This window comes from Sturnus vulgaris, chromosome 11, assembly GCF_052056855.1.
Source record: "Sturnus vulgaris isolate bStuVul1 chromosome 11, bStuVul1.hap1, whole genome shotgun sequence".
NCBI classification, from domain to species: domain Eukaryota; kingdom Metazoa; phylum Chordata; class Aves; order Passeriformes; family Sturnidae; genus Sturnus; species Sturnus vulgaris.
In genome coordinates, this window is record NC_142253.1 from 9553179 (window position 1) to 9568694 (window position 15516).

General features: G+C 43.2%; 1 protein-coding gene across 4 annotated transcripts in view; it reads left to right on the forward strand.

Moving 5' to 3' along the window:
• GRIP2 (glutamate receptor interacting protein 2) overlaps positions 1-15516 on the forward strand; it is a 271200-nt gene that overhangs the window by 194323 nt on the left and 61361 nt on the right. For all 4 annotated transcript variants that reach the window (XM_088171424.1, XM_088171423.1, XM_088171425.1 and 1 more), the window contains exons 2-4: positions 10654-10734; positions 13570-13705; positions 14478-14623. In XM_088171424.1, the coding sequence (XP_088027550.1) occupies positions 10654-10734; positions 13570-13705; positions 14478-14623 (363 nt within the window). The remainder of the gene's footprint in view (positions 1-10653; positions 10735-13569; positions 13706-14477; positions 14624-15516) is intronic.

Below are 15516 nucleotides of genomic sequence, written 5' to 3' on the forward strand. Positions count from 1 at the left end.
CACCAGCTGTCTTTGCAGTGCTAGAATAGATTCCCAAACCTTGGGGGCTGCACTGTGAGCTATGGGCTCCAGCTGGGGCATTACCCCATTGCTGGAAAACCTGGCTATGAGATGCCTTGGTGCACTGGCCCATGGGATGATGCAAAAAGCTGTTGGAGATAAGTTTTACCTAAATCTGTTTGCTTGATCACTGACTCATGCTTTTATTAAATGTTACTGCACTGAAATGTGTCTCTTCTGTTGCCTGATTTGCCGGTGGTTTTCTGTTATTTTGTTTTGTTTTGTTTGGTTTGGTTCTACTATTTCTGTTTTCCTGTGGTTTGCAAGGATTTTCTTACTGCTCTTGGCACTGAGATTGATGCAAAGTACACATGGACCTGTATCAATCTCAGCCACCTCTTGAACTGGCACTGTAAATCTCCCAGATTTGATCCTTCATTTAATTTGTTGTGTCTTTCCCCTGAGACAGAGCAGACTTGTAATTGGGAGCAGAGGGAGGATGCTAACCTGGACATGTGGCAGGGTGACCTTCCTTGAAAAAGCCCTCCTGGGCTCCCCTTGCCCACCCCTTGCTGTATCTTGCTGGTAAGTGTTGCTCATGTCAAACTGATGAGATCAGCAGGGAAGCAGGATGTGATTTGCTGTTAGAAGCAAATTTGTTGGCTTTTCCCAACTTATCTAAGGAGCTGTGTTTTCTAAAAGGTTTCCTTAAGCTTGGTTTATCTCTCTTCAGTTGGTCTCCACATGGACTCCTGTAAGTTTAGAGGTGCTAAAATTTTGCATGTGCTCTTTGGGGCACAAAATTTACTTTTGTAACAAGGACTCTGTAAAGTACTATAGAAGTAAAATTTAAAAAAGGCATTACAACTGTAGCTAAGTCCCTCTTTGTAAAGGATTACGAGGCTGATTGCTGGCACAATATATTTTTACCACCTCATCTTCCCTCTCTGGTGAATCCTATGGTTTTTCCTTTGCTTTGTCTACTGCCTGTCACAAGAGATTTGCTCTTGACAATTTACCTGCTGAACTGGGAAAAGTTATCTGTCTGTAGCAAAGGCCAGAATTAAAAAGTGTCTTCTCAAGCCCCTAATTTACAAACACAAGGCTATCCAATGATAGTTTTTATTACTCCTGTTTCTACTTCAGAACTCATGCTCTATTTTTTACTTCCTATCCAGGTATATATTGGGAAGTGGGTATTCCAGTTTTCCTCTACTTGAAATTAAACATCTTTTCACCAGAAAAAGGTAGCTCAGGGAACCCTGTATGTCATTGCTTTTTGTCTCTGCTGCAGTAATATTGATCCTTCTGCTTCATTTGAGGTGGGATCTCAAGCTTTGAGCTGATCAAAATGGCAGAAAACACTTATTACAGGCAAAAATTACCCTTTCACTGAACTGTGATATTTCTTTTCAGCAAATTTAATCCCAAAAGGCACTTTCACCTGTTTTGTTTTGAGTTTTTTGAAAGACTGGGTTGTGACTGAGCCATTCAACATTAGTCTCACTCCCTGCATAATAGAGGTCAAAGAGCTTAGCTCCTGTGAATCATCCTGTGAATTGCCTAAGGGGTGCCAAATGCTTCTGAGAAAGATGTCCATCCATCATGAGAAGACATTCTGTAACACAATGTCCAGGTGGTTAATTCTTTGCCTTCAGTGGAAAGAGAGGACATGCACATGTTCCAGCACCTAGGATGCGTCTGTAGCTTTCCTTCTCAAATTCTGGCTCTTCACCCCTGCACTGAAGAGTTCTGTGCTCTCCTGCCAGGCTCACATACCGGACCAGATTGCCTTCTCCCTTCTCCTCAGAACAGCTCTACCTTGTACTTCTTAAACTCCTTTGCTCTCTGGAAAGTTAACAGCCTCTTGATTTAACAGTTCTTTTGTAAGATCTTGGAGGATGAAAGTCAACAAGTACCGTTTCTAAAGCAATCATAATAGAGATCAAAAGGGAGTTTGTAAAAAGCAAGATAGGTGCAAGAATTTGCTATCATTATCACTGCAGCAAATTGATCTCCATTTCAGAAGAACGAAGTCCTGATTTCTCTCTGTTCTGTCACCCCTAAGCTGTTGATTTGTGCTTCATGTTCCCACCCAGGCTGTGCATGAGGGTGCCCAGTTCTTGGCACTGCCAATGGCTCGAGTCCTGTCTCCCCATCTCCTCCCTGGACCTCTGTGAGTCCAGCCCTGGCATTAGGCAAGACAGTAAAAACCCCAACAAAACACCAAGATGAAATATCTTTTAATTTGGACATTGATAATGGTTTTGGCTTCTATTGATATAGCTATCAATATCTATCTATCTATCTATCTATCTATCTATCTATCTATCTATCTATCTATCTATCTATCTATCTATCTATCTCTTCTATTGATATAACAAAAAATAAAAGCTTTTGCCAGCTAGGGTGTAGCCTTTTGACAAGCTGCCTTAGTTGGAAGGCAGCTTGGAGTCAAACCTTGTGCAGTGAAAACATTCATGATGGTTTTCATTAAAACAAAACTCGTTTTCCTATTTTTACTAACTCCAGGGTTTTTAAACAAGTAAGTAATAGTGGCCTCCAGACTTAGTTGGCACCAATGATTTGAGTGCTAAAGTCTAATAAACTGACAGTATTTAATTTCATTTGATTGAAAACCCACAATAGAGCTATCTTTTTTTATTTGACTTTACTCCACAGTTGCTTAGCATGGCATTTGGTGCTTGAAAGAAGGTAAGTCTTCAGGGCTTGGATTCAGCAGGCTGCATTTCTTATCCACCTCCATATTTAAGAAGGAGTTTGGAAGCTTACATGGCGTTAATAGGGAGAATTGATTCCCTTGCCAGCTAGGATTTATTGCTGCCTGCTGCTTAGATTAATAAATCCAGTTGTATCTAGTGAGGCATTCTTCCTTGGGAATGATGTTAGATTTTATTGGTCATTTCTCACCATATTACAATTGCTAACTTGGATAACTTTCATGAAAGATCAGTCTGAAAATGTATCTTATTCCTCTTTAATTTGTACTCTTGAAAGTTAGTTTCTTCAGATAACACAATCAGTGTATTAGCAATATTTCATCTTTCTAGCTTAGTGTTGGACTCTCCTCAGTACATTCTATGCTGCTTAATAAGAGAAATTGCCAGATTGACTGGAAAATGTAACTTTAATAACATCATTTCAGGCCATTGAGAACCATTGAGAAATAATCTCATGGAGTTGGTTTCTGCACTATTCTTGTCTCTCGTGCAAAAAATTACTCTGAATGTTCTTTGTGAGTGTGTGTGTGCAAACAACCTGCAAGGGGGTGAGGCACTGCAGGGACTCCTCTGCCAACTTGGGTCATCAACAAATATAAACTGATGAAGCTGTCTGAAAATGCCTGGGAAGATGAGAAGGATTGCAGGAAGGGAAGTCTCTCTCCATTTCTCTTTCTATTTTTTAGCACTAGAAATGCAAATCTTGCTGGGGATTGCTTAAGAAAAGTGAACTCGAGAGGGCTCAGTGAGTGAAAAGGGATCTTCTTGGTATGGATGTTGATAGAGGATTGTTGGGAAGAAATGGATAAAAGTGAAGAATCTTGGCTTTTGCTTGGGAAAATCTATTTGTGCTGAAGATCCAGCCTGTGAAATCTCTCAAGCAGCTCTTAATAAGCCTAACTTAATGCACAAAATCATATCCTCACTGGAATCAGGAAAGAGTCATCCCTGATACTTTAAAATGAAATAAAGGAAATCACAGGCTACTTCAGAAGAACATAAGCTCCTCTGTGAACAGAAGACCAAAGGAATTCTTAATTTCCAGCAGTTCTGCATCCACTATACCCTCGTCTCCTCCCTACCATGCAGAGGAAAATGAGTGGTGAAGTTGGTCTGGAGCTGGTTTGCACAACAGCTCTTTGCTTTTCTGAGAGTGATAACTTGAGTCTTTTCTACTCAAAACACATTTTTATTGAAAGTTACAAGATTATAAACCTCTTTCAGGTGGCACTCTCTCCCTCCCCTCCTGGTTGATGGATATTGGCCACTGAGTTCAGAGGTGCAGAGGACAGTAGATGAACAGCATGGGAATTTAATTTTCGTACAAAACCAGGAGAGACAAAAAAATAAGCTGGTATTAATAAAAAAATTTTAGTCACCTTTTCAGGTATTTTTTTCTTCTATCTCTCAGTACAGCTTGAGTGGAAATTAAGAACTGCTTCCAGGTTCTCTATTACAGAGTCCCTTAGATATGCTGATTAGATAAAGTGACTCTGTGTTTGCTTCCAAAGCAATGACTAAAACAAACAATGCATTGTAGCAAGGGCTCTGATATATAAAAGACATGAGTGTAATGGCAGGTTGATTGTAGAGTCTTAAATTGTGTATTTTTTTCCTTTCTCTCCCTCCCATTTTTTTTTCTCCTGGAATGTAATGTATTTAATAAAAACATGAAGAATACCAGATGTTGGCACTGCAAGCTGAGTCCAGCCTTCATTCTTATCAGATGGGACTTGGATCAGTCCTTGAGAGGTGTTTAATATCCTGTGAAAGTTGATGTGAGTTTAACCTTACCAAAGCCTGGCTTTTCTGCAGAGCCATCTTACGTGGGTTTTATGCACACAAAACTTGTTTACCAAATGCAGAAACTCTTCCCATATCTTCATGTGAAACAGGAATCTTCCATCAGTGTTGTCTGCTACAGTCTTGCAGGGGGTGAGAAATATGCTCTTGTATCCCTTGGAAGCCAACCTGCTTGGTAAGAGAGACGTGTTCTGCCTCATATCTTGGTCCCATAAAGGCCACTGCTATACAAATAATCATCTACAGCATTTCAGTTGGAAATAATTGCTTGAAACAAATTGTTCCTTTAAAAGTAATTTTGGTTTCTTATTAAAAAGAAAAAAGACCCAGAAGAACAAAGCACAGATTTTCTGTTGAACAATAGGTTATTGTATTTTCCTAGGACTGATTCCTGTGAATACAGCAGCAGGTGTTATGAAATTGTACATGCCTGAGAAGGGTTGGTAGGTGAATGAATACAGAAGAAAAGAAGGAGGGATGTGGAGGGTGTGGGAAGATGGATTTCATGCTGTGTCTATTAAGGAGAAGAAATTAAGAAGTACAACTTCCTCTTAGAATACTCTGGAAGTTTGGACAAGTTTTCCTGGCTCAGAAGCCTGAAGGAGCAACTACACAAGTGGATGGAAGAGCTGCCACAACAGCCTCTGGTGGCACAAAAAGCTGCAGTTGATAGAGCACATTCCCAGGCCAGGGTTTGGGAACACAGCATCATTGTAGTAGGGCTGGCACAGGGACTGGCAGCAGGTTGATAACAATTTTTTCTCCAGAACTATCTGGGAAAACGGGATAAGGGTTGTTGTTTTTGAGGCAAGAGCCTTGTTTCCAGCAAGGCTTACTTTCCTGGGCTGTTCACTCAGAAATTTGTGATGAGAGAAGTTAAAGAGGAAACTTCTCCAACTTCTCATTTGTCTCTCGGTATCTCCTGAGTATGAGCTGGAAGGGGATTTGTTGCCAGTAAGGGGATAAATAAGATGCTCTTCTTCACAAAAGGCAACCTCTGCAATTTTTACCAGATTTGTTGATACATGTATTTATGAAATTAGGGAGTAGCTGCTCCCTAAATAACTTTTTTTAAGATTTTTTTAAATCTTCCTGGCACAAAGGAAGGGAAAAGCATTTCAGAGTGCTGCTTGACTTTGGATTAGTGCTGTAAGAGTCACATAGAAGGTGCCCTGGGCTGAGGGAAGGGACAGAGCTGTGGTGGGCACTGGTTTTTCACTGATATTCTTTCAAAAGCCCACCCCACCTTCTGGAGAATAAAAAGTGAGGAAACACTGGACCCCCTTGGGCTGGGGCTTGGATTTTTTTTTTCTTTTTTTCCTTTTGATGCAGCAAGTTAAAATCAGTGTGATGAAAATGAAATTGTGCTGCAGAATCCTAAAGAAAAAGTGACTTTCTGTTTTCTTGTTTAAAGCACAGGAGCATGGACTGTCTTGTCTGTGGATTTAGTGTATTTGTTGCTATATGCTTGGATTAGTTTAATGTAGAGCAGGATTATGCTTTAGCTGAACTTTTTCAGTATTCCAGGAAAAGCAGTCAAGAGATCACTGATAGATGTGTTTCATCCGTTTCTTGGGCTTCTATTTATTTATTTTCTTTAAGTTTAATGATACAGAGCCAAAGCACTGTATTTCTAGTGATGGGAAAAGAACTGAGCGGCTGTACTGGTTATAGTAAACTCATGTACAGATTTTCCAAGGGTCTGAGGAGCTGTGGATTTAGATGGGCAGAAGAAAATTCAGTCCACCTGCTGAGGAAGGCTTGGGGAAGGTGGGATCCTTCATGCAAACAGCCCCTTGTTGGAAGCAGACACGTGGGAGGAGCTCTTGCTCTGCAGTGAACTTCGTAATTGAGTAGTTTCAGGCAATCATGCAGTTTATTTCTAACAGTATTCAACGGGCTTTTTATTTTCCTCTCCTGGGCTCTCTGGATCTACTTGTCTCCCATGGTAAAGGCTAAGTGCTTTGAAGATGGGAGGCCACTGCTGTGCTGCTGTCCCCAACCTGCTGTGGTGCTGCTGAAATAACCCAAACTGCCCCCAGGAGCTGTGCTGGAGGGACAGCTGGCTACAGCCTTGCAATCAAGCCCAAATCCATCCCTGGTGCATGAGATGCCCCTGAGTGTGCTGCCATGTGGAGTGCCAGCCTGGGCAGAGTGGGAAGGATTGTGTTGCTGTCCTCCTCTGATGATGGTCCAGCCCCTGGCCAGGCTGTAGTGGGGGCTGTGTCATGTGGGAGCTAAAAACCAATTTGAGATTCAGAATGGGTGTGCATGGATATATCACTTTCCCCTCCACTAATTCTGGTAATATATCAACTTTTTAAAGGTGATGAGATGCCTAAAGAGGCAGCTAGATGATTATAGTCTGTTTTTGAAGTAAGTGTCTGCATCTTGAGGCACTCAGAGATCTTTAAAATCCCATGCATTGGAGGTTTGCTCCCAGAGCCACACTTTGAATCATCACGAGCTGCCTGACCCATGCTCGTGTACCCCTGGCTGCTCTTTGCCTGACTACAGATAAATGCCTCCCTTGACTTCCAGAAATAACTCTCCTCAAAATTGATCAAATCACAATTAGTTTTAGTCGTTTGGATTTCTGCTTCCAGTCTCATGCTTTTATTCTAACAACAAAAAAAAATACATGCTTCCTTAGCATGAACAGCTTTTGGTTCTTAATGCTGGTTTGGTATTCATTTCTCTAAACAAGGAATGCAATTACCCTGTAGCAAAATAGCTGTCTCCAACGGTCTTTTTTCCATTAAACAAATGGGAGGTTTTACCTCTCGGTCTTCCCATAAGATTAATGCACTTTCTCTGCAGGAACTGTCTTAAAGTGATCCAGGAATCTGAACAACTTGCAGACAGCAGCCTAATTGTCAGAGAATCTGATTTAGCCAATGCTCATTTTCATTAAGAGGTGATCTCTGCTAATAACAGAGACTAATAACTCTTCTAAATGAAAAAACCCCAAACCTTCCTTTTCCCCCCTACAGGCAGGGATAATGAACTCCTAAATCAGTGCTTTTTCCAAGGAAGCCTCTTTTCCTCCACTCTAACCGTTTGGCTTGGCAGCTGACTGACGTCAGGAGATCCTGGTGCCTGAGCTTGCAGGGCTAATGGAGTCTGCACAGACCTTCCTTTATTCCTGGCCCCCAGTTAAAACATGGAGATTTTTCCTGCTCCTTCGTCTGTCCAGTTTGTTTTTTGAAGGAATGAGATGGGGATTATCTCTTATTTACTGTCATTGTATGCAGTACACTGATGTGTATCACTGTTCTGCACTGCTTCTGCAGGGGAGGAGAGCTCAAAGCTCTGTGTGAAGGTGTAGGGACTTGGGAGTTCTCTCTCTGGTGTTAGGTAAATAGTAAGGCATGTAAATAGTAAAAACTATTGTCAAAGACTTACAGGAACTTTGTATGTTGCCACAGATTCCCATGGGATCAATATATGGAAAGTGTTGCAATGTCAGTTTTATTGAGGGTCTTATGTACTTGTGAGCTTTTCTGAAAGGTCTAGAGCCAGCATTACCATTGCTGCTTGAAAACCATCAATTGCACAATCATTTTTAAAAAAATTTCTGGCCCTCTTGGTGTGAGAGAAAAAGCTTGATAAATACAACTCTAGTAGCTCCAGCACGGATTGCTTGCAAAAAGAACCTGTGCAGGATTACAAAAGAGTTATTTTCCCAATTTTAAGAAGAAAGGTTAATGGATTTTTAGTGCTTGGGTTCGTGCTGCAGTTTTGGCTGACTGAGCAATCAGTGGTTACCAGCCTCACCTCCAAATGGGTGCCATGCTAGGCAGAAGAAATAACTGGGAGCACAAAAAGAAGGAGTTACTTTTTTTTTTTTTAAATGTACCCCTTGCACAAAAACCCAAAAAAGTTGATTAAAAAGTGACTCAATTTTTACCAGCTTGAGGGGCAGAGCAGGAAATTGGCTGCAAATGAGCAAAGAGCTGTGCACATGATGGGGATGCTCCTACAAGCAAATGCCAGGTCCCATTTCAGCAGGCAGCGTGTGACAGCCTCCCTTCCTGTTCAAACATTTTAGCCAGATAAGGAGGGGAAAAACCCAAACATTTTTCACATATTCAACTGAGTTTGGAAGGAAGGAGCTATAGGAGAAGGAGAGCTGTGGTGCTGATTATTTGCTGGCTGTCAAGAGCAGTGGGATGGGACAGGTGGGGATGTTGATAATTGCAGACAGGTCCTGTAGCTCGGGTCACTGCTCTTGGCCACTTGGCTGCTGCTGGAAGCTGTTGTTAATGCACAGGCAACCTGGTTTCTTGCTCAAAGGGAAGCCAAGGCATGTTTGCCAACAGCTGTTGGGGTAGGGAGGGCAACCAGGAGCGAGCTGGGGCTTCCTATCACTGCTGATTGGGGTTGTGATGGGGAAGTGAAGCCCAGAAGGGTGCTGCTGGCTGGCTGGTGCAGGGCGGAGTGTTTATATGAAACAGATGGTTCTGTGCTTCAGTTTGCCAGCAGATGATGGAGCTGGCGTTGAACCATCTTGCGTGGTTTCCCAGGAATGCAGGGATCCCATCCACAGCAGAATGTCACTGCCTTGAGCACGTTACCTGGGGGCAGAGCTGGTAGCAGTGCTCCCATGGGAAGGCAGCTGCATGCTGGGGTGGTCCTCGCTATCCCCAGTGGCTGTGGCACCAAAGGCAACGCTGGAGCTCCAGCGCCAGTGAGAAACTCCAGCTCTGGGTGGCCCAGGGTATGTTGCAGGTGCCTTTTGCACAATTACCTCCAGTGTTGAAAAAAGAAACCGAGTGCTGAGTTTCCTGAACTTTAGGGTTCCTCTTCCAATGTGCTGTTGCATTTGGGAAAGAAAGAAAGAAAGGGTGGTTGTAGCTGTGGGGAATGTGGGCAAGGAGTGGTTGGATTGGCATTGTCCTGAGGCTCCCCTGGGAATTGCCACTTGCCTTTGTACTCCCAAACCTGCAATCTGACTCTCTAGTTCTGCCAGGGATGAGGTGACGGAGAGAGGATAAACCAGGATGTTTGGAAAAACCTCCTGCTGAGAGAGACTAACCATCTTTTTCCTGTTTATGGGGAAAGCACGCTGCTAGCAAACTGAACATTGGGATTGAGTCCTCTCTGTACAGACTCTTGACTTGAATGAAGCTGAACTAGAATTTTTGTTCACTTTTTATGGAGCGGGACAAAAACTTCTTTGTAACTTAAATGTAACTAACTTAAGGGCTGTGGACCTTAATCGATGAGGTTTTCAGTAACCTATATTTATACTATCATGTATACTTTGCAGCTACTGAAAAATTCAAGAATGTGGTCACTGAGAATGGGAGTTATTTGGTACTACATGGTTACTGGAAATTATTGATTGGAAAAGTGCCAGCTTTTTAGGAAATGCCACAAAAATAGACAATTTAGATGGATGAAAATGAGATATGTAGAAGTATGCTGCCTTTTCTGCAGACAAGCTCTGATAACTACATAGCAGTCATTCAATAGGAGAATACAAAGATATTTAGAAGCTTTAAATTTCAGCTTATGCTGGACAGTGTATTTACAGTGTATAATGCTATGCTCTCTTCACCCTGTTTTTTTTTCTTTTAATCACTTAAAAGAAGGTGCTCTCTATATTGTACAGAGGCTGGAACAGCAGCAGAAAAATGTGACTCTGAAATAATGGAATCTATAAGAATAGGCAATTTCACTCAAGTATAGTGATTTAGTGCCCTGTTAGTGTCTTGATGTATAACTGCATTTCCGAAGACCGTAAGTTTCTTCACAAGCATAATGACAAGCTTGAAACTTGTGAGACTAATGCCCCAGCTTTCTCTATCCTCAGCTGTTCCACATAATTACAGGAGTAAGGGAATTTTGTTCTTTCCTAGCAGATTAGCTCCGAGAAGAATAAATCAGATAATGTTACTGCCCTCTTGTTTCCCTCTCTACAAGGTGAGAGCCCACATGGTGCAGCGCAAAGCTAAGGCTGGTAATGGTTTTTTCTTGCCTGCAGTCTGTGATACAGATGTGATTCCAATTTTGGTGTCAGCAAAACAACGTCTTAAAGTGCTCTGGTTCAGTTGCTTGTGGTTTTTGGTACTAATTTCAGCTTCTGTGTTTGCTCTGCTCACAGATGATGGCCCTTACTCAAAGGGGAGCAAGGACTCTGGTGGGATGGACACAGCCCTGGTCTCCAGAAGGCAAAGCATCCCAGGTAAAGGAGGGGATTAACTCCTGCTCCAAAACATTGGGACACCCCTTACACTTTACTTGGATACCCCTAAAATGGGTGAATTCCCTCAAAACACTGATTTTGGTGCATCTATCAGCAAGGCTTTTGCTGGAGGACAGAAATGGATAGTGGTAACTGGTCTCAGTGAGGGGTGTATTACAGGTACAATCTCTGTCTCGTGTGGAGCTGTTCACAGTAGTTACAGGGAGCTGGGAAAGGCCTTATTTCTGCACTGGACTGACACTCACAAAGAAGAAAACAGCAGCAAAGCAGAGAGGGAAGAAATACTGCCATAGCTGAGCTCGTCAAGCAGAGAGAGAGACTGGCAGTGTCTGGCAAGCTTCAAATTTCCCACATCTGACTAAGTTTGTTTTGATATTTAGTCAGTCACAGCAAATTTTTTGTGAGATAAACCTTCCCATGCAGAAACACCCTGAGAGCTGAGGAGGAGGTGGAGAAGTGCTAGTTCATTTTCCTCTGTTGGTCCTGGGCTTCATGTGCCAGCAGCACTCCAGCAGGTCTGGATGGGCTGCCGTGGACGACTCATCCCCTTCCATAGGAAAGCCAGGGGCTTGATTTTAACTTCTGGCTGCCAATGACCCAGTTACAGGGTTGGTTTAGTGTGTTCTGAGTAATGGGGAGGAAGTGGGGCCCTTTTGCTATTGCTTCATCAAAGCACTTCTTCCAGAGGGTATTCTGCATCACATTACCACCACAGTGCAGCCCTGACGGGGAGAGGCTCACAAGAGCCTGTGCATCCAACAGCCCCAGCTTAAGGCATCTCAATGGGGAGAGAAAAATTCAGGTGTGCTCTTTCTGCCCTGGGATGCAAAATCCAATCATATATGCCAGTAGAAGAAATCCAAGACTGCTCATATATGGTGCTTAAAGACTATGCCTTGAAGGACCAGATCCTCCTTAACCAGCTCACTTTTACACTGTGTGGGTTTATGACAGTGGCAGTAGATTTATAGAGACACGGGTCAAAATTCCTTATCACTGACCTTGATTGGTTGATCTCAGGGACTTGCCTTTTTTGGAGCAGCGATTTCTCCTTGAACCCATAACAATGGGTAATTGCACTCTGGGAGTCCTCATTTTAAACACTTACCAAAGACCAAAATTAAACCCTGTTGAAAAGCTAATAATCTCCCCTGTGTCACCATCTGTGTTGATCAGTCATGTCTGTAGTTGAGAGGAAATTTGCAGGATGCTGCCGGATGTTGTTCTTTCCAGCACGGTGGAGAGCCTCCCCAAGTTTCTGGCATCCCCATGGCTCCTGGGTTGGTGAATTGAAAATTAACTTACTGCAGCTGGCAAAGGATCAAAACTGAGTTTAAAGAGCAGAAGTATTATGGACCTGACATTTTTACAAGGAGCTGCCAGTGCCGCATTAAATGGGTGCCCAGCAGTGCCTAAACGCCTGCCAGACTGGAGTTAGATTGCAAAGAGGTTCCCTACTCACATTAATCAAGTGCACAGATTATTCTTGGAAATGCTTTACAAAACAGGTAGTGCATGGCAGGACTTTTTTGGTTCCTGATGGCTTTGAACAGGAGCAAAGTGCTGGTGATGAGACACCACAGTGCCAAATGACCCTATGTTTTTGATGGGTGGAGGAGGCCCTGCACCAGCATGGATCTTCTGTGTTAATATGCTATTTAAGGGGCCCTGCCTTGCTCTGGAAGTCAGTGTGCAAGAGGTTTCAAATGTTCCCTCTCCAAACAGATCATCTCATTTAAGCCTGGTAAGGTTTTACTGTGCAAACAAGCACCTGGGCCATTTGCAACATGGGGGTTTTGTCCACATCTGTGGGGCTGCTGTTTGTTGTGTGCTGCCAGTGCCCATCACCACTTTCTCCTGCACAGCCTTGGAGAAAGGCACCCTGTGTGAGGGTGACTGGTTTCCTCCTGTAAAATCATGGAAGATTTCAGTACACTGAGATAGTGGAAGTGGATGGATAATGCTATAGACAAATTGTGTAAAAGCTTCTGAGAGGAGACTCTGACAAGGTGTGGACATTGTCCTGTTTGCCTCAGGGCTAGTCCCCTTTTGAGCAGTGTGAGGTCTGTTGTGTGCAGTACTGAAGAGCTGCCTTTTGCCAAGTCTTTGGAGCTCTTGATCTTTTCCTTGGACCAAGGAAACTGGACTGACTCTCCTGCTCACTTGCTGCCCTTTCCGTGCCAAATCCAAAAGCTGGAATAATTTGGGTGAGCAAACTGCTGTGAATGAATGAAGGTTGTGCCTCCCCCTCTGCCCCTGATGATGGCAGGATCTCACCCCTCTCCACACTGTGTTTTCTATCTCCCAGCTATATTGGTGTCTCATGATAGATTTTTAAATCACAGTATTTTAAGATCCACCCTGTTCAGTCCATCCAGGCAGCTACTACAGGTCCACATCTCCTGGACTTGGGTATAGGAGCATCCTCCTGTTAATGTCCTCCCTGCTCTATATCAGACATAGTTCCTGAGGGGGTCTCCCTGGACCATTGCTGAACTCCCATCACCCTGATTTAAATTTTTATACTGCCTCCAGCACCGTGAAACACTAGGTTTTTACTCTCTCATAAGCCCTTATTCCTCTGCCTTGTCTTCCATTGCCCTGCCTGCCAGACCTGTATGCAAACATTGCTGTGGGTCTACCAGGACACATTTCTGTTTTACAACTTCAAATAAACAGAGGTTTTTTTCTTCATGCTAGTTGTTCAAGTCATCCCAGGTCCAGTTTCCCACCACCTGCAGGAAAAGGGTGTCCTTGTGATTGAGAGGAATGTGCCTTCCACTGAGTTGTTCGTCTTTATTCCCAATCTTTCAGAGGAGTTCAGAGGGGTCACAATCGTGGAGCTGATTAAGAAAGAAGGAAGCACCCTTGGTTTAACCATTTCAGGTGGCACAGACAAAGATGGAAAGCCAAGAGTCTCCAATCTGAGGCCAGGAGGACTAGCTGCAAGGTGAGAAATGGAAATGGGGTGCAGAGAGCACAGCAGGAATGGATAGGAATAGTTGCATGTTCCAGCTACTGAATGAATAGAGTTATAATTAAAGTAGTTGGCACCCAGGACGCTTTTTTCAAGTGCCCCAGAATGCAAAGTTGTTGGTTCAGGAAGTAGAACATCTTCTATTTTTAGTTATTTCCTATGCTCTGTGTAATTATGCTCTGAGATTTTGTGTAGGAATATTTGGGATTCTGTGAAATTAGGCAGCCTTGTCAGGAGAGCTGCATGTATAAAATACATCTTGATCAGGCTAAGTGGTTTAATATTGTACCTGTTCTGAATACTGAGTGTATAAGTAACATTATTGGCTCAGAAAAGGAATAGGCAAAGAAAGGCTCCAAGAAGCAGGAAAAAAAGAAAGAGTAATTGAACAATTATGCAGAAAACAGGCAAAAGGAGAGATGTTTTCTCTTTCTCTGCTGGATTTTTTTTTTTTCAAACAGCTCTTGGTGTGCTTTTCTTTGACTGATTGCTCTACATGAATGGGAACTGAGCAAGAGCAGAGAGGTTGTGAACATGTACACTGCCATTGTTGCTGTATGTACAGATGTGAACACTTGCCACCAGGAAGGATAGACGGCTTCAATTTCAGCACTTCCCTCTGATAGCAGACACAGTCAGACAGCAGAGATCAGTCCAGCATTGCTGGCTTGTTCAGAAAGTTCTACAGTTATCAGCCAGCTGGAGACTTTGTGCTACCAGTGCTTTTAATTTTATTTCTTTGCAGGAGTGACCAGCTGAACGTGGGGGATTACATCAAGTCTGTGAATGGCATTAACCTGACCAAGCTGCGGCATGACGAGATCATCAGCCTGCTGAAGAACGTGGGCGAGAGGGTGGTGCTGGAAGTAGAGTACGAGCTCCCTCCAGCTGGTGGGTGCCTCTTGGACAGCACTGCTCTCTCTTCTTGGCTGCTTTTTGTCCTGGGGTGCAGATGGGCTTGCTCGTGCAGAGCTGCCGTGGCCAAGGCAGTGTCCAGGGGCGTTTTGCCGTTGCCTTCATGTGCTCACACGGGCGGTGGGGGCTGCTGAGCTGTGTGCAGTTGGAGCAGAGCACTTTTTCCAGCACAGTGGGTGCCTGTTCATGCACACTGGAAGGGGATGGCTGATTAGGTCTGTCTTGCCTCGGAGTGACTTGACAGCACAGGCCAACCTGCCTCCTGATGCTGCTTCAGCTTCTCTTTTTCCCATTTGGAGTGTGGCTATGGGAGGTTTAATTCAGTCTTAAACGTGTATTACCAGATGCCCTTTTCTGAAGTGTGGCAAGTGCTGTTAGTCCTCAGGATTCTTTGAAGTGTTATGTGTTTTTAGTAGAGAAACTGAAGCAATCTGCTTTCCAGTTAAGGGGCCCTGGCAGAAGATGGCAAACCCAGCTAAAGGGCTTGTGTCCTGTCATGGGAGACTATATGCTCTTGCCAGCATTTGTTTTGATGATTGATGTTTCTGGTTAAAACAAATTCCTCGATACAGTTTCTCATCACAGTCTTTCCATTGTGAATACAATCTCCCCAGTTATTATTCATTTACCCAGATCAATCAGACAATGATTGGGCAGAAGAAATAGAACAACTAAAAATAAAATGACAGGAAAAACAAAACAAAGGGAATCTAACATTTTGCCCCAGATAGGAAGATATTTTACATTTCAGAGCTTTACTGTAGCTGCTGCCTTTAGATGAAAAGTATTGAATATAGAAATGACTGTGTAAAGCCCAAAAGAGTAAAATCTAATCTGGAATAGATGAATCTGTAGCCATCATTCCCCTC